Source organism: Choloepus didactylus, chromosome 12, assembly GCF_015220235.1.
Source record: "Choloepus didactylus isolate mChoDid1 chromosome 12, mChoDid1.pri, whole genome shotgun sequence".
Classification (NCBI taxonomy): Eukaryota; Metazoa; Chordata; class Mammalia; order Pilosa; family Megalonychidae; genus Choloepus; species Choloepus didactylus.
The window spans coordinates 35,417,808-35,439,663 of NC_051318.1; the positions used below are offsets into that span (position 1 = coordinate 35,417,808).

Sequence of the window (21,856 nt, forward strand, 5' to 3'; positions counted from 1 at the left end):
GTCCTTATGGCTTTCCCAATCCCATTGTCACCCCTCATAAGCTACATTTTTATACAACTGTCTTCGAGATTCATGGGTTCTGGGTTGTAGTTTGATAGTTTCAGGTATCCAACACCAGCTACCCCAATTCTTTAGAAACTAGGTAATATTTTAAGTTCAACATGTAAAAGAACATTTACCTTTATGCAGAATATAGCACAAGACCTTGACCACAGATTTTGTTTTTCTTTGTTTTTTATGATTCATAAGATTTGTTAAAATTCCACTTAAAGTGATTCAAAAGAAATAATTATTCATTATCAACGATAGTGTTTTCACTGAATGTTTTCAATGAAACAGCAAATTACTTAAACAAGGTCTTCTTCATGTTCCAGTTGATTCAATCACCTTCTGAAGCAGTGCCAGGAATTTTTTTATTGAAGCAGTCTGATAGAAATGTATTTCACTTGTATTCTTGATAAATCCAAGCTGTTCACTTAACCAGCTGTGCCTCTTGGGAAAAACTAAACTTTTTTTAACTTTTCAGTTGCAATACTGCATTTAAAGTGTTCTAACACGGTGTTCAGCACATAGTAGGTGCTCAAGAAATGCTATCCTTCTTGGGCTGATTTTAGTCCTGATTGTTACACTAAAGGATGGGAAGGAAATGTTAGTTGCTCAAAACAGAGGTGATGGGGAGGGTTTAGGTTAGAAGAATTTTCTGTTAGTATAGATTATAATTATTAGATAGTAATACATTCTCTCTTGGGTCATCAGAATTGGAGCTGCCTGGGATGGTTAAATGTGATCCTCCAGGGAAAAAAAGGAGCTCTCTGAGTTCTCATTTTCACATTCTGTATTTAAAGGAAAGCAGTGATTTCAGGCAAAATTATATGAATAAATCTATTGAATAGTTGACATCTTACTGTGACCCTGAAATGAAGAATTGTACAAAACGTGTTGACTCCTAGTTTGTCTTTTTCAGGGATTAAAAAACTTGTTTTATTTTATATTTAGGAAACTTTGATAAAGAGCTAATTACTTTGAGTTTTTGTCTTTAATTTGATTTGCTGACCTATCAATTTATTTTATGCCACTAAAAATAAATTGCATGTGATTTAATTTCATAAATGTTAATAGATTTGCTTTATTTTTACTTTTCTGTTTGAATAGCAGTAATTACCCCTTCTATTTATATAGTTCTTCCCCACAAGGAATTCAGATTTCTTTGTAGAGACTCTATAATTAATCTCCATTATCTTCTCTCTATGGCTTTTAAAGAGAGGGTATTATTTTCTTTATTTTTCCAGATAGGAGAAACTGAGGCATGGAAGGATTAAACTGACAGTATATAGGTTAGTAATTTAGGTGGTGAGATACAGATGTGGTATGGTGCTATGCCCCAGTTATTCTAGAAAATGAGGGATAATGGGACATATGTGATGTCTGAGTCTAAAAGTCTGCCCTAGTAAATGACTTCATTCATAATAGGCTTGAAAAAAAACAGGTTGTGCACACATGTACATGCACACACTTATAAATGGGCGTGTGTGTAGTTTTCTCTTTAAATTTAAGACATAAATACAAGACCTCATCTTCAAAATGGACCCAGTGATGACAGACCTTTCCAAAAACCTTTTTCAGTGATACTGTTCAGAATAAACAATATCGAGAATTTTTTTTTCCACTATTCACTATAAATTGAAGTGTCATAAAATTGTTTTTACTTCCTTTTTTTTTGAAAACACCTAGATTGTTTTCAGGGACGAGATCACATTTAGAAAGACACTGGTTTTGTTCACCCCCATTGCAAAGGAAATATTTTCCATACGGGTCCCCACCTGATAGTCTTTGAATATTAAGAAAGCAATTGGCAATTGGCCCAGCTTTACACACTAAGACTCATCTGTTGTACAAGATTGCAGCATCCGTGTAAGTAGTGCTGTGCCTGGTCTGCATCTGAGTTCCTCCCAGTGCCTTGCATTGCATATGGGAGCCACTTGATATTAGCTAGTGAATTGAACTAGGTGGATAGTCAATTCTTTGAGGCTACCATGGGGGACATTTACACTTCATTTTTAGTTTTTAGGGCTTAAAAGTATAATGCACTTAGTATCAACTCTGTGATACAATTTAAAATTCTTCTAACAATGAAAAGAATCATATACATCAATGAGCATTTATTTGAAGAATGACCCAGTATGGGTTATAGGTTTTTTCTGTATTTTAATTAAAAAAAATTTTTTTTTAACATCAAATATTAGCAGACTATTTGAAACTAAACTGATTTTAGCACTAGCATTAATAGTGCATTTCATTATTGATTCTTTTACTTGGTTTGTATTTACGTGTCACTGGGCTTCAGTGATCATTTTCCTCTTCTGCTTTTCCTCTGCTGGAATAAACAGACCTTTTATATTCCATGGAAACGAAATCACTCATTATTTAAACGTTATTTTAAGTAAATTGGTTGTGAGGTTTGTTGTGTTGTGTTTTTTACCATTCTTTTTCTTTTATGATGGGTTATCAAGGCAGCTATTTTCTATTCAAATAATTGTCTCTCTAAAACTCATAGGCTAAAACTGACCTCTGAGTAAGCCTGTTTACCGGTTCTTAATTATGGAAAGCTTGCCTTCTAGGGCTGCATCAGGTATTTAGTTCCGTTTAAGTAACTGCCATTTGTATTTCCAAAATGCCCTGTCTCCCTTGGTCCCCTGGTCTCCAGCATGCTGGGTGTATGACAGAACACTGTCTATACTGCAGAGGGCAGTTGAACTCTTTGTCTGAGCTTTTTAGTGAGAAAACAGAATTTCCTGTAACAAAGGAAAGCAGCAGGAGCTTAGGGGTGGAAGAAGCAGGAGTCGTGTTGAAGTCTGAGTAGAAGCTGTATTTGTATTCTTGCAGCCGCAAGGACCATGCTCACAGGTGGGATTCTCCTGCCTTCAGTTCTTTTGTGCATGGGCGGGAGGGGAAGTCATACATCCAGGGGAGGCACAAATTCTAATCGTTTCGAGCACACTTTTAAAAACATGTGCCCTGGCGACAGTATGAACTGGGCCTCTTCTAAGCTATAATTTGAAGATGGTAATACCTATGAACGGACAATAATTTGTTTCAGAACATTTAAATTACATTGTCTGATGCACAGTCATATGCATTTATGTAGCCTGTGATTTCCCTGCTTGTGATTCCTTTTGTCAGATTAGGTAAAAATAAATGTATGCACTTTAAAATTGACAGGTTTAAAAAAATCTGGTATGTGTGTGCTTAAAGGTTGTTATGCTGCTCTATACCTACCCTTTGAGAGATATTCATATTTTTGCAGTAGTACTATAGCTATAGGTTACCATCTATAATGCCGGGTGTGTTATATTTCCAGAGGTGTTTTAGAGGCAGTGTTCAGATGTAAGACTAGTTGAATGTATTCAAACCATTACTGTATTTCACTACAAGAAACATTATTTTACTTTAAAAAAAAATAAGATAAAAGATGGTCTGGATGAGTGGATCTAGAAATTGTTGGTCCATCTTCAGACAGCACCCTAATAAATGGGCTTGATGTAGTGAGAAGAACCACAGACCTTGGAGCCTGTGTTCAAATCCACCATCATGGCCTGGGGTAAGACACTCAAAGTTGCTGAAACAGTTGAGGGTTCCACAGAAGGGTGATGGCAGCCACCTCCCAGGGCTGTTGAAAGGACTAGAGATAATGTGTCTTCAGTGCGAAATGCCACACCTGGCACATGCCAGCTACTGGTATTACTATTTTTATTATTAATCACACTTAATATACATAATTTAATTAATTTCCTTAACATTATCTCCTCTGAGATTGCTATTGGCTTTTACTTTGTAAGGCTCCAAAAGAAGCTTTTGTATATTAATAAATACTTTTGATAATAGTCCTAGTGGACCCATGCAGTTCTGCTGCCCTGCTTTTCCTTCTGGTCCCAGCTCCTTTCTTTGTGATTTATTCTGCACTCATGTGCAATCAAGAAGAGGTCATAAATTGGCCTCAGATTAAGACGACCTGATCATTTCTATTGGGTCTCTGGCTGTAAGTCCTGTTTTCTTCTAACCTACTTTATCACCCTCTTCCTTCAATCAGTTAAAAGTTCTCTTCATTTTCTCTTTTTATGTTTCTGAATTTCCTGTTGGTTTCTTCTGCTTTTGGTTTGCTTGGAAGAGTAAAAGGGCTTGGAGGAGTTTTTCTCCACTGGCTCACAGGCTCTTGCTGCTGGGAGTCCCTGCCTGCCTACTCCTCTCCTGAGCTCTCCTGAGCTCAGGTTCTGACCCACTCTCTCCACCCAGATTTCTCAAAGAATCTCAAAATCAGCATGACTACTGTCCATTCTGTCCCAAACAAACCTCTGCACTGATTACGTCTCCTTGAAAGCCATCGCTATCCAATCAGTTCTGAAAGTTAGACACCGAGGACGCATTCGTGACACTTTCCTCTGTTCTCATATCCAATCCATCACCAATTTCTATGCTTTTTACTTCCTTAATACCCTTCAAATTTCTCTCATCATCACCACCACCACCCTGGTCCAGCCTGCCATTCTCTCCCGCCTGGACTACAGTCATCGCCTCTCACAGGACACTGGCAGCTGCTTCTGCCCCATTCGCATCTATTTTCTACAATGCAGCCAGGGCGATTTATTTTAAATAAACATAAATCGGATTATGACCCTCTGCCAGCCTCCTGCCTCTAGCTTACAAACCCTGCACTGGCCTTCCAACTGCTCTTAGTGCAAAGACTAGCCCTCCTGCTGTTGCGTGGGACCCTCCCACAGGCCCTGCGCCTCCCCAGCCCTCCAGCCTTGCTCTTCCTGCCCTCTGCCCTCCAGCGGCACTGGCTTCTCGTGGGTGCTCAAACACATCAGCCTCCTCCACCGGGCCAGGCTTACTACACCCACAACCTCAGGACGGCCTTTCCTGGCTCCTTCAAACCAGGCCCTTGTGACCCAGGCAGCCCTGCGACTCACCCCTCCTTTGTCTGCAGTCGCTCATGGCCAGTGTGGTCCTTGCACTCATCTGCAGCTCCCCCATTCGCCGGGGGCTCCAGAAGCAGGGTCTGCTGGGTTTTGCTCTCCGTGGTTTCTCTAGCTGACAGCAGTGTCTGGCACACAGTGGGCTTCAGTCATTAACTGACGGAATGAGAGAGGGAGTATTTTATTAGGCATAAAGTAAAATGCTCGTAATGCTACAGAAGAAAGGTGTCATATAAGTAAAGGCTGGATTTACTAAAAATGGGCAGGTGAAATAATTGTGTCTTCCTCTTATGTACGTGTGGGATTGGACTTCTACCATCTCAACTCTAAGGGTTGGTTGGCTGACCTGGAGGAGGGGGTTTTGAGGTTTAGTGGTAAAAACTGCCCAGCTCCATCTTTTTCTAGTTTTCTCTGGCAAGTTCTTTGGGTCCTTTTCCTTCTGTCGTTCTGTTGTCATGTCATATCTGATTGTACAACCTGCCTTTCTTCTCATCTTTTCTTATGGGGCGAAGGATTAAAGCACAAGCAAGTCCCAGACCTACCCTCTGGAGGGTTTCTGGAGGGTTTTAGCTAAAGTTCTGGGGGGTGATTTTTTTTTAGGGTGGTGGTAAGGGGTGGGGAAATACCTTAACCTTTGGAATTCAGTTAGAAGATAAGTTAGGTACCCAGCCTCTGAACAAGGAAGTCTGCCTGCTGATAGCCAAATCACTATCTGTATTTTCAGGTTCACTACAATGTTGGCAAAAACCTGGCAGATAAAGGCAACCAAACTGCTGCCATCAGATACTACAGGGAAGCTGTAAGGTACTGCAGGCATGTTATCTTACTTGAGAAATATCATTTATATCCATGTACTGTTTTAACTTCCTGGGGTTAAAAACCTACCCCCTTTAAAATCCCAGCTTAAAGATCTCTGCCAATTCCTGAGAGTTCGGTGAAAACTGAGCTCTAACCCACAGCTTGGTTTCTCTCTCAACTTCCAGATTAAATCCCAAGTATGTTCATGCCATGAATAATCTCGGAAATATCTTAAAAGAAAGAAATGAGCTCCAGGAAGCCGAGGAGCTGCTGTCTTTGGCTGTACAAATACAGTAAGCATTGTTTTTATCATTAGGCTAGTGACAAAGAAACTAGTTCCTGTATTCTGGGACCTGAGACTTTCTTTGTCTTGTTTATCTTTTTTTTTAATGCTCTCCTAGGCCAGACTTTGCTGCTGCCTGGATGAATTTAGGCATTGTGCAGAACAGCCTGAAACAGTTTGAGGCAGCGGAACAGAGTTACCGGACAGCGATTAAACACAGAAGAAAATACCCAGATTGTTACTACAACCTTGGACGTTTGGTAAGCATAGGTGCCCTGTGGCTGCGGACGGAAAAATGATTATTTCTTAATTATTTATAATAAAAATGACAGTAGTAGCACACATCTGGCACTCTACATTTATAAAGTTCTTTCGCATATGTTTATCTCATTTGAAGGAAGCAATTTGATCTCCTCAGAGGTAATTTCTTTAAAATGCTCTAGAGAGCAATCCAACTTGAATTAGTCAGGTTTAAGAGCTCACAAAAGCAATAGGGTAAACCAAGGAATAAGTTAAAAAATGTTAAGTCCCTCGTGCCCTGTAAAACAATACTCCGAGGGGTGACTTCCCGATAAACATCAGTCGCTCTGTTTTTAAAACATGAATTGAATAAAAACTGAGATTAAAAAAGCAAACCCATTGTGTGATTTCTGAGCTTCCCAGTATTCTCCTTCCTCGGGGGAGCCGCTCCCCAAATCCCCAGAGAGCATCTCTACTGACTGAGCTTCTCTCAGATAAAAGAAAGGCTGGGAGGAGACGATCTATTTGAAAGGGCTTTGAGGTATTTGATGGCAATAGAAAAATAACGTGTTTCATAGTGCCTTTATTTTTGTGACTGTTGACAGAATATTTATAAAGATATGATTGCTCTTGCTATTCTTGACAGAGAAAATGAAACTTACACACGAATATACAAATAGCCAAACACTTTAAACAAGAATGCTTATCCCTGTCTCCTCAACCAGCCCTTTAATTTGGTTTCAGGAAAATGAATACATATGGTCCTACTGTTATTTGGTCTTAGATAAAATTGTTAAGGAAAACACGTTTTGTTCATTTTAGCTAAACTGGAAAGTGTGTATGGTGATGTGAGTTTCCCAGAGTGTCACCTCATAAGTAGAATTACATGAAATTATCCTAAAGAGGTGCCTGTTTGTCCTCATGCCTAAATCTTCTTGTTCTCACTGAGTCCTGGTGTTACCCAAACCAGTGATTCCCAAAATTGGTTGTGCATCCAAATCACCACACCCTGTCCCAGACTTAAGGAACCAAAGCTCCACAAATTTGTAGTTAAAAAAGAAAAAACAAAATTCCCCAGGTGATTCCAGTACCCCACCCTTGGGCCTGCCTTTGGGAAGCTGTGATCTGTCTGAACTTTCGCCAAAGAGACCTGTCAGGTCAGAGGAGAGGGGGGACTGTTTGGGGAGAACAACCTAGAAAATGTTAAGGGCTTTAAATTTATTGAAAAACCAGGCTTCAGTTTTCACTGTGATGTGACTGTGTTTGGTTTTAACACTTTTCTTTCTCCACAGGGTAGCCAGGATTTTGTGAGTGGTAGAGAGAGTGAATTTTATTGATGGAGGGAACAAGGTGACAGCAACATGGGACTCACTAGTGGCATATTTTACCTCTCCCGCTTTGCCTAAGTCTCTTTAAAGGGGCAAATAATACTTGCATTATAAATTTTAAAGTTGAGATCATTTGCATGTGTTTATTATTTAGGAAATGCAAAACATTTTTTAGTTATGATATAGCATGGAAGACACCATCTAATCACTTACCCATCATGGAAAAAGTGAATTTTCTTCTCTCTGGGTAGAGGTAGGGGTGGCAGTAACGTGAGCTGAGAGATGTTTGTACAAGGAACATTAGTAGCAGGGCATTCCCGTCGACCCACAGAACTCTCCTCAGGGCCACTCAACCTCACAGGCATTTTTAGTTTTTTTTATGTTTTGAAATCCTGTGCTGTATGATCTAGTTACATACTCTGATGCTGAAATAGCTTTCTCTGTGAAACCTGAATATTTGAGGGGAGCTTAAATTATTCTAGTGATAAACAGTTCTCTCTTGGGGCCGGGGCGGGGGTGAGGGGAGCAGTAAAACCTCACCATGATGATGTAAGTAGAGACCAAAAATTTAAATTGCATAAAATGCAGGGTCAATCCTTTCGGAGTTAGTGAAATGCGAATGGGGGCTGGATGGGAGATGGGAGCAAACTGGGTATTATCTGAGTTTGTACTTGTGAGTGGTTATTTATCATGTCTATTAAACTAATACTTAAATGATGTAGTTTACCTGATAGCCATATGAATTCTTTCATTCTTTTCTTTTCCTCCCTTTATGGGGGAGGTAGCTCTTCTTGTAGGTTAGTGCTTATAAGTAAACATATCTGCCTACAGCCTCCTAGGGGATACTTTAATGCTGTAATATTTAGCAGTCTTGGTTCCTCTTATGCCCCTCTGTTCCCTCTCCCTAGCAGCTGCCTGTCACTGCAATTCCTTGGGATTTGGAAAATAGAGAATTTATGCTCAGTGAGCCTTCTGTAAGAGTTTAATCCACAGAAAGAAATTTGTATTTTCTTTTGTCATGGGCTCTAGTTCTTGTGATTTATTACCAGTTTAACTTATAAAGTCTTCTCTAGTATTGAACATATTTAGGCCTTGCACTGCCTTTTGTTTATCTTGTTTACTAATTATGCCACCATGAAATGATCTTCCTGTGTTCCCTTATGCCAACTGTTCTTGCTTATTTAAAGATTTTGCTCTCCATTGTTTAATTATCTAGCCTTTGCCCGCTTGACAGCTTAAAAGCATAAGAGCTTAATCTGTAACAGCTCAACTGACACATTTATATATTGGTGAATAAGAACTTAATAACTTAAAGGTCTCTTTTTAAAAAAAATCCTCTTTAGTAATCAGAGGCAGAAATTTGTTTTGATTTCTGGACCCAGGTAAATTGAAATATAATGCAGTTCTCTGGTGGAATAGGAAATTGGGAAAAACTAGATTATTTGGACATATTACTAATAACAGAAAATTACAGTAATAGTAACTGGAGATACTACTACAGACAATTAATTATGCCAGGATTACATATCTGTAATCAGCATGAGCTATTCTAGAAAACAAGAACTATGGTAAATATTTTAAATAGGGGATTGGTTGAATAGTTGGAAGGGTGGAAGAGCAAAAATGGAGATGTGATATTAACTCAAATTAATAACCAAAGGGAACAGCTACTACTCCTAGAGCTGGGAACACATGGGAGGAAGTGATGCTATCAGAATTTAAGAGCTAGAAGGAGCCACCATCTTAGGAGCTACCATAGCCTCAAGAGCTGTGATCATGGACGACAGGCTGCCCCCTCTGGAGTTCATGGAGAGAGGGCCACTGCTTCCAGCACCGGGGCTGTGGAGTGACACAGACACTTCAGAGACACTGAGGGAAGGAAGGGGGGGGTCTGCCATGCCCCTTTTCTCACCACCTGATCTCCCCTATGACTCCTATTGGCACAAACCTAACGAGGAGCTTTGGCAAAGGGGCCTGGGAAATGTAGTTTCCAGATGCCCCGCCCCAGCATCAGAGGGCAGAGCTTGGAAGGGTGGGTGTAGGATCGAGTGGCAGTGGGTAAATAATGCGGACTTTTTACATCTGCTTTCTGAGTGGGTAGCTCTTATTAAATCACCATTTTTCTCAGAGTCCCTTAAAGTTTTTGTTCACTTTGTACAGATGCCATAAAAAAGGTAGAGGTTGAGACAAAATGAAAATAAACTTTTCCTGTTTCAGTCCTTTGTTATTCTTCAATAAATGGTAAAATATGTGAAGAATTTTGTTGTGTAAATTAAGTTATAGTGGTTTTCCTGAATGTGTTAGAAAGAATGCACCACGGATTGTGTCCAAGTGACTCACATGCATGCACTTGCTAAAGAAAATTGAGAAATCAGTATGGAGAGACAATTATGTGTTTGTGTAACTAAGCACCCAAAATTATTTTAATTTTTTTTAAATTTTCACCTCATTACTTCATTTTTAAGAGGCAAAATATTGTAACTTAAGTTTCGGAGTCTCGTGGGATATTCTGACAGCATCTTTAGTAAATGGATATTCTTAAATGTTTCCGTAATTCATTAAACCTTTCTTTTTCTTGCATAATGTGCCACCTATTTGCTATGTGGGTCATAAGGCAAGTCAAAATGTTTCTGTTGTCTAATGAAGAGACAGACTTGCCAGTAAGTAATGAAATAGCCTTAAACTTTGATAAATTATAATCATTCATACTTTTTCTAGAGTTAAAGGAATCAAGTACATTCAGAGAAAATATGCATTTGAACTGAGTTAAAGAGGGCAAGAGGGTCACCACCTGAAAAATCCATCGTTTTCTCCATCTGGGTGCTTCTTACTAACTATGCAAATTGAGAGCCAGCCATTTTTTATTCTGTTACTGATATAAAACAATACTCCCTCTCAAAAGAAAACAACAAATAATTCTGTCCTCCCTAAATAATGTAAGCAGCCTCTGAATTGCCAAGGGGCTTTAAATCACTGTGTGAGACTTGCCCAAGGAGATTACAAAGTGTGTCTGATGTACTCATTTTTATATTAAGTTGAGGTATAGGCAGGAAGAGACCACTAGACCATTCTTTACGAGTTGCATTTGACATGTAACTTGTAATCACATGAAATGGTTTGTGTTTGTTTACTATTCTAAATAATGCTTTATCAAAGATGGACTACATGAAGTCTTTCTGGAAAAAGACTAATGATTAGATTTTTAACTTGCCTCTCTTCTGTTGCTGAAATATGATTTGACAGCTGGAATCACTAAATAATAGATTATAGTTAAGAGATTGCAAGCTCCAGAGCTAGACTACTTGGTTCTAATTCCTGCCCTTTTCTAGATGTGTAACTTTGAGCAAGTTATTAACATCTGTGCCTCAGTTGCTTCATCTGTAAAATGGCGATAGTAATAGCATCTACCTCAATCATATTGTTTTGAGGATTAAATGAGTTAACACAGAGAAATTAGAAGCTCGATAACTACAAGTTTTTGTTTTTCTTAGAGAGGGAATGCAGAACTATTGGAATATTGATCTTTTTGTCTTTGCTTTATTCTCAGTATGCAGATCTAAATCGTCATGTGGATGCATTGAATGCATGGAGAAATGCTACTGTGCTGAAACCAGAGCACAGTTTGGCTTGGAACAATATGATTATACTCCTTGATAATACAGGTATAGAAAGGTGAATTCAATACATAAACAAAAGGAAACTGTTCCACAGTATAATACTATGAATTATTAGAAAAATAGATTATTGTACTTTTATTTTCCCAGTATGTATTTGAGTATAAAAGAATACATATGGGGTTAAATATTTTGCATTACAACATATATTTTCTTCTTGAAAATGTTTCCTTGACATAATTGAACATATAAAGGTTTTAAAAGTTTGGAAAAAAGACACTTTACTTGGAATAGGTGTCAAATAATGGGGGAAAATGTATAATAATATCTCGTTTCTTCTGAAGCTTGATTTCTAGCAATCTCCATCATCTGGAAAGCTGGGATTGTACCCAGAAGTAAGCAAAAACGGCTTCTGAGCTTGTGAAATGGATATTGAGAGGTCCATGTTCTGAAGTTCACAGGCTGTACTCAAAGAATTTCCCTGCGAGTCTACACTCAGAGCCACCCCTTCTTATTTTAAACATAATGCTAATGGACTTGATTATCTGGTTCTTAGCCCATAGAAGACTAGATTCAACCAATTAGGAGTTATTCCACTCCCTTAGTTTTAAAAATCAAAGCATCCCTTAAGAAATGATGGTTTTAATTTGGCAGAATTTAAAGTTAGTAAGCTAGTGTCTAAGCAGTGCGAGTGAGAGATGTACACTTGTTTCCAATGAAAATATAGAATTTGTACTGCAGTATGATAAGCATTCAGTTATTAAAGTGCTACTTTGATACACTTATTTTGCAGACTTGTTTTCTCTAGTTTGGGTAAAACTGATGTCTGGGGAAAAATTAAAACTAAGTTGTATATGTTTTTACAGAATTTAATCAAAATTATTTGTATATTATGTCAAAATTGTGCTGAACTACAGTGGGTTTGCCACCAATAGGATCATTGGTGTGTTTGTGGTATGTGTGGGAGTATATGTGTATATATATTATACATTCTACATTGATTTTAAGTATCTTATTCATAATCATTGTGCATAATGCACATAACCCCTTTTAATTACAGAGAGAGACTGAAATATCAGTAAATGTTAACATGTCTTCTATTCTCTATTTTTTGCTCACAGGTAATTTAGCCCAAGCTGAAGCAGTTGGAAGGGAAGCTCTGGAATTGATACCTGATGATCACTCTCTGATGTTCTCGTTGGCAAATGTGCTAGGAAAATCCCAGAAATACAAGGTGTGCAAACTGCAGTCCATGTTTTCTTGCAATTAATGCCAACATTGGAGAGAAGCCATCAATGTTAGTTCTGCCCAGTTAAATGCAGAATGAGACCAGAACAGTGGTGGCAGGGCACAAAGTATGGCTTGGTCAATTCATGTCCTGGAGAAGTTGCCCAAAAGATAGATTTTCAGGTTCAAACTCAGTATCGTTTCTCATCAGAATTGATCATTGTTGCTCAAACATGGGTAGGGGAAGAGAAGCCCAAGGAAAGTGCAGTGAAAAGGGAGAGAGTTACTGGGCAGAGGGCTCCCTTTTCCATAACGGTCTAGTGGACCGTGCATGAAGGTGTTTGACTCTGTTCCTGGCAGCTGGGCTGGAGCTCTGAGTTTTATTTGTGGGTCCCATCTTATGGACTGTCTTAGTTTGCTAATGCTGCAGAGTGCAAAACACCAGAGATGGATAGGCTTTTATAAAACAGGGGTTTATTTCACTACACAGTTACAGTCTTAAGGCCACAAAGCGTCCAAGGTAATACCTCAGTAATCAGGTACCTTCACTGGAGGATGGCAAATGGCGTCCGGGAAACCTCTGTTAGCTGGGAAGGCATGTGGCTGGCGTCTGCTCCAAAGTTCTGGTTTCAAAATGGCTTTCTCCCAGGACATTCCTCTCTAGCAAGCTTGCTCCTCTTCAAAACGTCACTCACAGCTGCACTCCAGTCAGTCTCTTTGAGTCAGCATGTTTTATATGGCTCCACTGATCAAGGCCCACCCTGAATGGGTGGGGTTACACCTCCATGGGAGTATCCCACCAAAGTCACCACCTACAGCTGGGTGGGGCACATTCCAAGCAAATCTAACCAGCACCAAAACGTCTGTCCCACAAGACCACAAAGATAATGGCATTTGGGGGACACAATACATTCAAACCGGCACATGGACAAATAGAATAAGCCTGCCCATGGAAAAAACATGCTTCCAAGCTTTTCTTCTTCTAGAGTAAGTTGTAGGTAATCTGCCAGACACTAGAGGTTTCTGACCAAAGAAAACCACAAGATAACAAATCTGTGCTCTAGTTGAGTTGTTAGCATTGGTCAGGAGTAGATGGTACATCGGAAGGTACATAACACCCTGTATATTGAAGGGGGGCTTAATATTCCTGGATACCAGTGATACTCAAATTTTAATATTGTGTATCAGACTCTCCAAGGGAGCTTGTTAAAATATAGAGGCCTAAATTCCTTCCCACTAGAGATACTGCCTACGTCAGTTGGGTAAAGTCAGAAACTGTTCATTTTTAGCTTCATCCTTGGTATTTGACACAGGCATTACAGAAAATGCTCTTTTAGAAGCAGTGCCTTCGTCCTTTCATGAGAGAGATATTTTATTTTAGCATCAGAGTCTGTATCTTCTTTTGATCACCCTAAGGCTACTGACAAGACACTAGGCCTAAAGGTAGTAGTAATTAATTAATATTTGCCCAATGTTATTTACTTATCTTGTTCAGTTTGTGAGATGTCATCAATAGTATAATGTTCTATAATATGAATAAGAAAGTTCCTGCATTTCTCTGATTTTTGAATGCCAGAGGTTTAATATAATTTAGCATTTCTAGATTTTGCTTCAGACATGGTTTTTTGAGGGGCTTAGTTTTATTTTTCATGGAGGGGGAGAAGGAGATAAGGTTAAGGGTCTCCCTTCAGATGACCTGTTCAGCTGTCTCTCCGCCTGGGCCAGGCCAGGGGAGTATCAGCTCTCCTCCAGTGACCCAGCTAGAGCGAGCCTTCTCCCAAACGCGGCTTATGTAATCATTGTATTGATTTTCCTATCACCTCACAGTCTACAAACTGGAATTTCTATTAAGGTGGCAGAACCCTGGGTTCATTTGGCTTCCAGTTCATGTTGTTCTTTTTTTTTTTCTTCCCTGGATAAAGTAGAAAACACTCTGTAACACAGAATGGAGCAATCAGTTTCCCATTTCTCTACACATTTTGCTTCCTAATTGTCTAGGTCAAGGCACTGAACCTAAGATAAGAAAAGAGAAGATGAAATCTGAAATAAGGGGCTATGAGCTCTTTTTCAGGAGCTGCCAAGAGGAGGGAACATGATGTGATTCCCCGAGCTGTGGCATAAGCCACAAGCCCTCACTTAATATATTCTGTTTAAATTAAGAGTTAGGAATTTAAGACCACTATTTTGGTTTTTCTCCTGTAATGCAAAAATGATACTTTACTATTGGTCAGCTACTTCCCTGGTGCTATTTGCTTCAGGATGTAGAGAAAGGGCCTCTTTCGTGGCCGAGCATCGGGTGGGAATGTTCTGAGAGGACTCTGTTTCAATGGGCGGCCACGTGGCAGTGATTTGTCAGAGACCCTCCAGCTCGCAGATTATCCTCATCAGTGACAGGCATCAGCTCTCCGTACAACTCATGTTTCCCCTAATCGTTTGCCGGTTTCTATTATCATTAACTTTTGATAAATCTCTTTAGTGAGCCTGGAGACTTCTTGAGTTCAGGAATGAGTCTTAAGTCCTATTTCTTGCCTCCCATTGCTGTCAGGCATGCTGACGGGCATTTATGAAGGGCCAAACTAGCAGTAGTGAAATGATTGGGTACTTGCACATGTGGCTCTGAAACGGTGAGGCTGCCAGAATCTGTTTTGAGACGTTGTGGTGCACACTGAACATTCTTGTTGTATATGTAATTACGGGGCACCTCCCCCTCCCCACCCGCAGTTACCCTTTTTACCCATCAGCCGTCACTTAGCCACTCCTAGCCTCACTTTACTCATATGTAAAATGGAGCTAGTGCTCTGCTCTACCTCACTGAGGGGGCAATATGAAAAAATGTACAAGAATGTAATTTGTGACTCTAACATAATAAATCGATATCAAATAATTTTAATTAAAATTTAATAATTTTAATCAAATAATCTTAATATTTGATAAATTAAATTTTATCAAATAATTTTCCTATACGATTCATTATTTTCTGCTTCATGTCAGATCACCTAAGTTATCCTCCCTGATTCAAGTGGTATGCAAGGTGGCCCTTAGGAACACTGTTAGAATATACTCAGCATCTAGGGATGCCAGCCAGGGTGGCTGTGTGCCTGCTGTCTGCCCAGTGTTCCCCACCCAGACATAAAGACCCTCAGTTGTTTGCACTTTAAGACACAATTTTCAAGGCCTTTCTCTGTCCCACATGTTGCTCTGAACCATTATCTAACACATTTTGTCAAATACATTTCAGGAAATAATATATGATTTTCCCTTTCTGTTGATGCAAAAATATGCCCCATTTTAAATGTGAGTTTATTTGTTCATTGGCACAAGTCAGCTTGTTGCCCAGGTCTCTGAGCATCCAGACACCTGCCACAGACGATCAGTTTATATACAGTTCATTGCTTTCCTGAACAGGGCCCTTAAAAATCCTTATGCAATAGATGAGCATTTCTTGGGCTTTGAAAAGCCCGCAGACATTTGCGTTCCAGAGCAGCCTCCCGCCCTCCCCTGGCTACCAGGGCCCTGGTGCTACCCCAGGGTCAGCTGGAGCAGCCTCTCCTGGCTGCTGCCCCACTATGCCTGAGAGAGGGTGTCTAACCCACACTCCACCCCCCACGCCTAGCAGCCACTGCCCCAAACCTTCTCTTTCTCTGGATGCCTCTTCTTTCATCAATGTGCATTGTTCCTCCATCCTCCTGAGCTTGGAAACTTTGACTCATTTTTTCTCTGCGATTACCTCACACTTCCAGTGCTTTCTGCCTCTTCTTCCTCACCCCCATTCCTTCCCTCTGGTCCTCCCCATCACCCTACCAGGTTCTGGCCCTGCCTTACCAGTCCCCCAAAGAGGTGGAAGCCGCACGCTCCTTCCCTCCGCATAGCATCCAGAACACTACCGCATCCTCTGACTTCCCGTCATCCTGAATAAAGTCCAGACTCATGGGCATTTGAGAAATTGGTTGGATCTAGTACCCCCTAGAAGACTCCTAATTTGCTTTTTATCCCCTCTGGTTAACTCTGTTTAATATGCATATAGAGGAAAATATCTAGATTTGCTTACCTTCTCATTTCTCAGATTTTAGTTTTAAATGAGTGTATGAATATCATCAGAAACAGTACAGCTACTTAGAAATCATGACAAATCTCCACATTTTGTTTGACTTTTTTTTTTTGCAGTTTCCCTAAAATGGCAGGAAAATCTTGGATCTCCTTTGAAGGTGTTTCAGCTTCTCAATCAGAATGTAGACATGGACCACTGAAGTGGGTCCTATAAATGATGTTTGTTGACATCTTATATGTTATCCTGATGTGTTTATTCCGTTCCTCTTGGACTACATTTCTGAAATATAAAGTTTTCTCTGCCAGCTCTGTTTAAAAGATAGTGGTTTCAGAGATGTTTGCTCAAATTTCCAGCCTTTTTCTCAGGAGTACCACAGGCCATTATGGGGCAAAGAAACTGACCTCCTTCCTTGCACATTATAAAATGCATAATCCTAACTGTGGGAAGACAATCTAGAAAAATTCATGTAAGGCACAGAAAGAAGGAGCAAACACTGTCTCAAAACCTGTAACTGTGGTTGCTTAAGCTTAGCATTTGATACTGATTAAAGCACGTTTGGCCCTTTAGAAGCACAAATGTAGATGAGTGAACATGCTGCTGGCATGTTTTGGTGAGAACAGGTCAGGCATCTTTATTTCCCAGCATTGTGGTAAAAACGGACCATCCAGTCAACAGTGGTTCAGTAATGATCAGGCAAGAAAACACTTTGCCCTGCTTCTTACCGACCCAATTGGAAGTGAGCCCTATTTGGAGGAAATGCAAGTCTGTACAAGAATCAGTTCACGCTCATCTGGTGAATTTGGTCATGATCATATACGATTCTGTGACGGCTTAGGTGACAGGTGGCCATTTCTCCCTCATTCTCTCTGCTCATTCTTTCCAGCTGAATGGGCTGCTTCTGGTTTGCCAAGGGTGTTGTGGGTTCTTGAGGAGACTAAATAGGCCCCAACTCCAACCCTGAAAATCTTGAAAATGAACCCTCTAATGCTGAATGAAAATGACACTTTCATGGTGTCCTCAACAGCCCAGCCCTTTCCTGTTCTTCTGACTTTCTCTCCTCCTCTGCTGCTCCCTGAACTCCTTGCTTGAAGTTGCAGAATTCCAACCATGTCCTGGAGGCGGGGGGGGGGGGGGGGGGGGGGGGGGGGGGGGGGGGGGGGGGGGGGGCAGAGCTCACTTGCATATCCATCCTCTCTCTGCAGTTGTCATTGCTTTCTCCTGTCCCTCATCTCCCTATTTCTACCCTCCATCACCCCTGCTCTGTCACCTCTGCCCTGTCACATGCTTCCCTGCTACCCCTTCAGAGCCTCTTTTCAACAGTGCAGGGTCCTACTGGGCCTCTGGAATGTGTCTGGGAGATAGATGAAGTGGTACAAAATGAGGACAACAAAAGTTTGAAACCATTGGCTCTAAAACTGTGAAATCATTTTTGCATCATGTATAATCCTTATTCTTTACATATTTTATTTTTTTAGGAGTCTGAAGCTTTATTCCTCAAGGCAATTAAGGCTAATCCAAATGCTGCAAGTTACCATGGTAATTTGGGTAAGAAAATTTTTCAACTTAAATCGTATTGGAGTTCAATGTAATTTTAATGAAATGGGTACACTTCTGTAAAATCAATATTGGGAGAGTGTTTTTTTGTTTTGTTTTGTTTTTTTATTTAATCTAGCCTATATTGCCCTCTATAATTTGGTTTTAACGTGGTTTTTAAAATCATTACAATGAAAAGTTAGCTAAATGATAGTTATAGTTACAAATTTTCATTGCATGACCAGAACAACCCTCAAATTTCAGTCTCAGTTTATCAGCATCTTGTGATTAAAACTCAGATTTTCATTCTTTGTGTGAAGGATACTAAAATGAGAAGCTGAAAAGTACTTTGGAAGTTTGTAGTCTAACTTCCCTTCCCTGCCCTCCATCCATAATGGACCTTCCCATTCTAGCGTGGGGCCCTCTGCATTCATATGTTCTTATGCTTTAGTTAAAAAGGCATTTATAATCATTTATTCCCTAGAATTCCTTTCTTCCATTTGTACATCTCAGTATTTAAGACTTTTAGAGCATAGCAGGTTGATTTTTAGAATGCTCCATCATGTAAATATTTTTTCACCAAATCTACTCTCCTTGGGCTCTGAAGCTTCTCATCACAAATCATGAAGCATCCATAGTTGCTATTCTACCCATGTATAAAGTTAGTTTTACTTATAAAAGTCATTATAACAAGGGCTTATGATTCAATAATTAGATTTATTTTAACCATCATTTTATGATCAGGTCTTGATGTTAGAGCCTCTATCTCCAGCTGGTAACAAACAAGCAATTACTATTGCCAAAAGATGTAGAGAAATCTTTATTTAAAACAAACGGGCTGTACTTCTACAAAATCGGAATTGTAAGCAGTGCCTGAGCCCAGCCATAGCTGTTTGGGCTTCCTGGAAATTGCATGGCAGCAGAGAAATTCAATGTTCTCTTCTTTTTACTCCTTTATGTAATAATTTTCTGCAGGCAGATGTATTAGATCTAGTGATATGCAGAGGCCCAGAGCAACTGGCAGTAGTTATGAAGGACAATCACCAGGGAGTGTGAATACAATAAATAAAGTTTGTGGTACAAACAATATTTTCTTTAACAATGGTTTCTGAAAACTATTTGCAAAGGTTCTGTAATATTTCTTTATACAAGTGATTGGGAATACTGCAAGTTATTCAGAAGCATTTCCAATGAAATTCATCCCTTGCTATTTCAGCTGTGCTTTATCATCGCTGGGGACATCTAAACTTAGCCAAAAAACACTATGAGATCGAGGCGGGGCAAGATGGCAGACTGGTGAGCTGTATGTTTTAGTTACTCCTCCAGGAAAGTAGGTAAAAAGCCAGGAACTGCGTGGACTGGACACCACAGAGCAATCTGTCTTTGGGCATACTTCATACAACACTCATGAAAACGTGGAACTGCTGAGATCAGCGAAATCTGTAAGTTTTTGCGGCCAGGGGACCCGCGCCCCTCCCTGCCAGGCTCAGTCCCGGGGGAGGAGGGGCTGTCAGCTCCAGGAAGGAGAAGGGAGAATTGCAGTGGCTGCTCTTACTGGAAACTCATTCTACTGATTCAAACTCCAACCATAGATAGACTGAGGCCAGACACCAGAGACTCTGAGAGCAGCCAGCCCAGCAGAGAGGAGACAGGCATAGAAAAAAAACAACACGAAAAACTCCAAAATAAAAGCAGAGGATTTTTGGAGTTCTGGTGAACACAGAAAGGGGAAGGGCGGAGATCAGGCCTTGAGGCGCATATGCAAATCCCGAAGCAAGGCTGATCTCTCTGCCCTGGGCACTTTTCCTTAATGGCCCTGGTTGCTTTCTCTATTAGCATTTCAATAACCCATTAGATCTCTGAGGAGGGCCGTTTTTTTTTTTTTTTTTTTTTTTTTTTTTTTTTTTTTTTTAAATCCTTTTTGCTTTTTCTAAAACAATTACTCTAAGAAGCTCAATACAGAAAGCTTCAAAGAATTGAAATTTGGGCACGTCAAGTCAAGAGCAGAACTAAGAGAGCTCTGAGACAAAAGACAATAATCCAGTGGCTGAGAAAATTCACTAAACAACACAACTTCCCAAGAAAAGGGGGGTGTCCGCTCACAGCCACCATCCTGGTGGACAGGAAACACTCCTGCCCATCGCCAGCCCCATAGCCCAGAGCTGCCCCAGACAACCCAGTGTGACGGAAGTGCTTCAAATAACAGGCACACACCACAAAACTGGGCGTGGACATTAGCCTTCCCTGCAACCTCAGCTGAATGTCCCAGAGCTGGGAAGGGGGAGCAGTGTGAATTAACAGAGCCCCATTCAGCCATCATTTGAGCAGACTGGGAGCCTCCCAACACAGCCCAGCAGCCCAGAACTGCCCTGGGGGGACGGCACTCACCTGCGACATAGCACAGTCATCCCTCAACAGAGGACCCGGGGTGCACAGCCTGGAAGAGGGGCCCACTTGCAAGTCTCAGGAGCCATATGCCAATACCAAAGACTTGTGGGTCAGTGGCAGAGACAAACTGTGGCAGGACTGAACTGAAGGATTAGACTATTGCAGTAGCTTTAAAACTCTAGGATCATCAGGGAGATTTGATTGTTAGGGCCACCCCCCCTACCCGACTGCCCAGAAACACGCCCCACATACAGGGCAGGCAACACCAACTACACACGCAAGCTTGGGACACCAATTGGGCCCCACAAGACTCACTCCCCCACTCACCAAAAGGCTAAGCAGGGGAGATCTGGCTTGTGGAGAACAGGTGGCTCGTGGACGCCACCTGCTGGTTACTTAGAGAAAGTGTACTCCACGAAGCTGTAGATCTGATAAATTAGAGATAAGGACTTCAACTGGTCTACAAACCCTAAAAGAACCCTATCAAGGTCAGCAAATGCCACGAGGCCAAAAACAACAGAAAATTATAAAGCATATGAAAAAACCAGACGATATGGATAACCCAAGCCCAAGCACCCAAATCAAAAGACCAGAAGAGACACACCTAGAGCAGCTACTCAAAGACCTAAAGATGAACAATGAGACCCTAGTACGGGATATGAAGGAAATCAAGAAGACCCTAGAAGAGCATAAAGAAGACATTGCAAGACTAAATAAAAAAATGGATGATCTTATGGAAATTAAAGAAACTGTTGACCAAATTAAAAAGATTCTGGACACTCATAGTACAAGACTAGAGGAAGTTGAACAACGAATCAGTGACCTGGAAGATGACAGAATGGAAAATGAAAACATAAAAGAAAGAATGGGGAAAAAAATTGAAAAACTCGAAATGGACCTCAGGGATATGATAGATAATATGAAACGTCCGAATATAAGACTCATTGGTGTCCCAGAAGGGGAAGAAAAGGGTAAAGGTCTAGGAAGAGTATTCAAAGAAATTGTTGGGGAAAACTTCCCAAATCTTCTAAACAACATAAATACACAAATCATAAATGCTCAGCGAACTCCAAATAGAATAAATCCAAATAAACCCACTCCGAGACATATACTGATCACACTGTCAAACATAGAAGAGAAGGAGCAAGTTCTGAAAGCAGCAAGAGAAAAGCAATTCACCACATACAAAGGAAACAGCATAAGACTAAGTAGTGACTACTCAGCAGCCACCATGGAGGCAAGAAGGCAGTGGCACGATATATTTAAAATTCTGAGTGAGAGGAATTTCCAGCCAAGAATACTTTATCCAGCAAAGCTCTCCTTCAAATTTGAGGGAGAGCTTAAATTTTTCACAGACAAAGAAATGCTGAGAGAATTTGCTAACAAGAGACCTGCCCTACTGGAGATACTAAAGGGAGCCCTAC

At 40.5% G+C, this 21,856-nt stretch overlaps 1 protein-coding gene across 4 annotated transcripts in view; it reads left to right on the forward strand.

Moving 5' to 3' along the window:
• Window positions 1–21,856, forward strand: part of TMTC4 (transmembrane O-mannosyltransferase targeting cadherins 4) — an 85,954-nt gene that overhangs the window by 55,575 nt on the left and 8,523 nt on the right. For 2 of the 4 annotated variants that reach the window (XM_037799851.1, XM_037799854.1), the window contains 7 exons: window positions 5,698–5,786; window positions 5,957–6,064; window positions 6,173–6,314; window positions 11,170–11,284; window positions 12,358–12,470; window positions 17,987–18,056; window positions 19,261–19,313. In XM_037799851.1, the coding sequence (XP_037655779.1) occupies window positions 5,698–5,786; window positions 5,957–6,064; window positions 6,173–6,314; window positions 11,170–11,284; window positions 12,358–12,470; window positions 17,987–18,056; window positions 19,261–19,313 (690 nt within the window). The remainder of the gene's footprint in view (window positions 1–5,697; window positions 5,787–5,956; window positions 6,065–6,172; window positions 6,315–11,169; window positions 11,285–12,357; window positions 12,471–17,986; window positions 18,057–19,260; window positions 19,314–21,856) is intronic. The other 2 variants (XM_037799852.1, XM_037799853.1) reach the window with 2 other exon arrangements.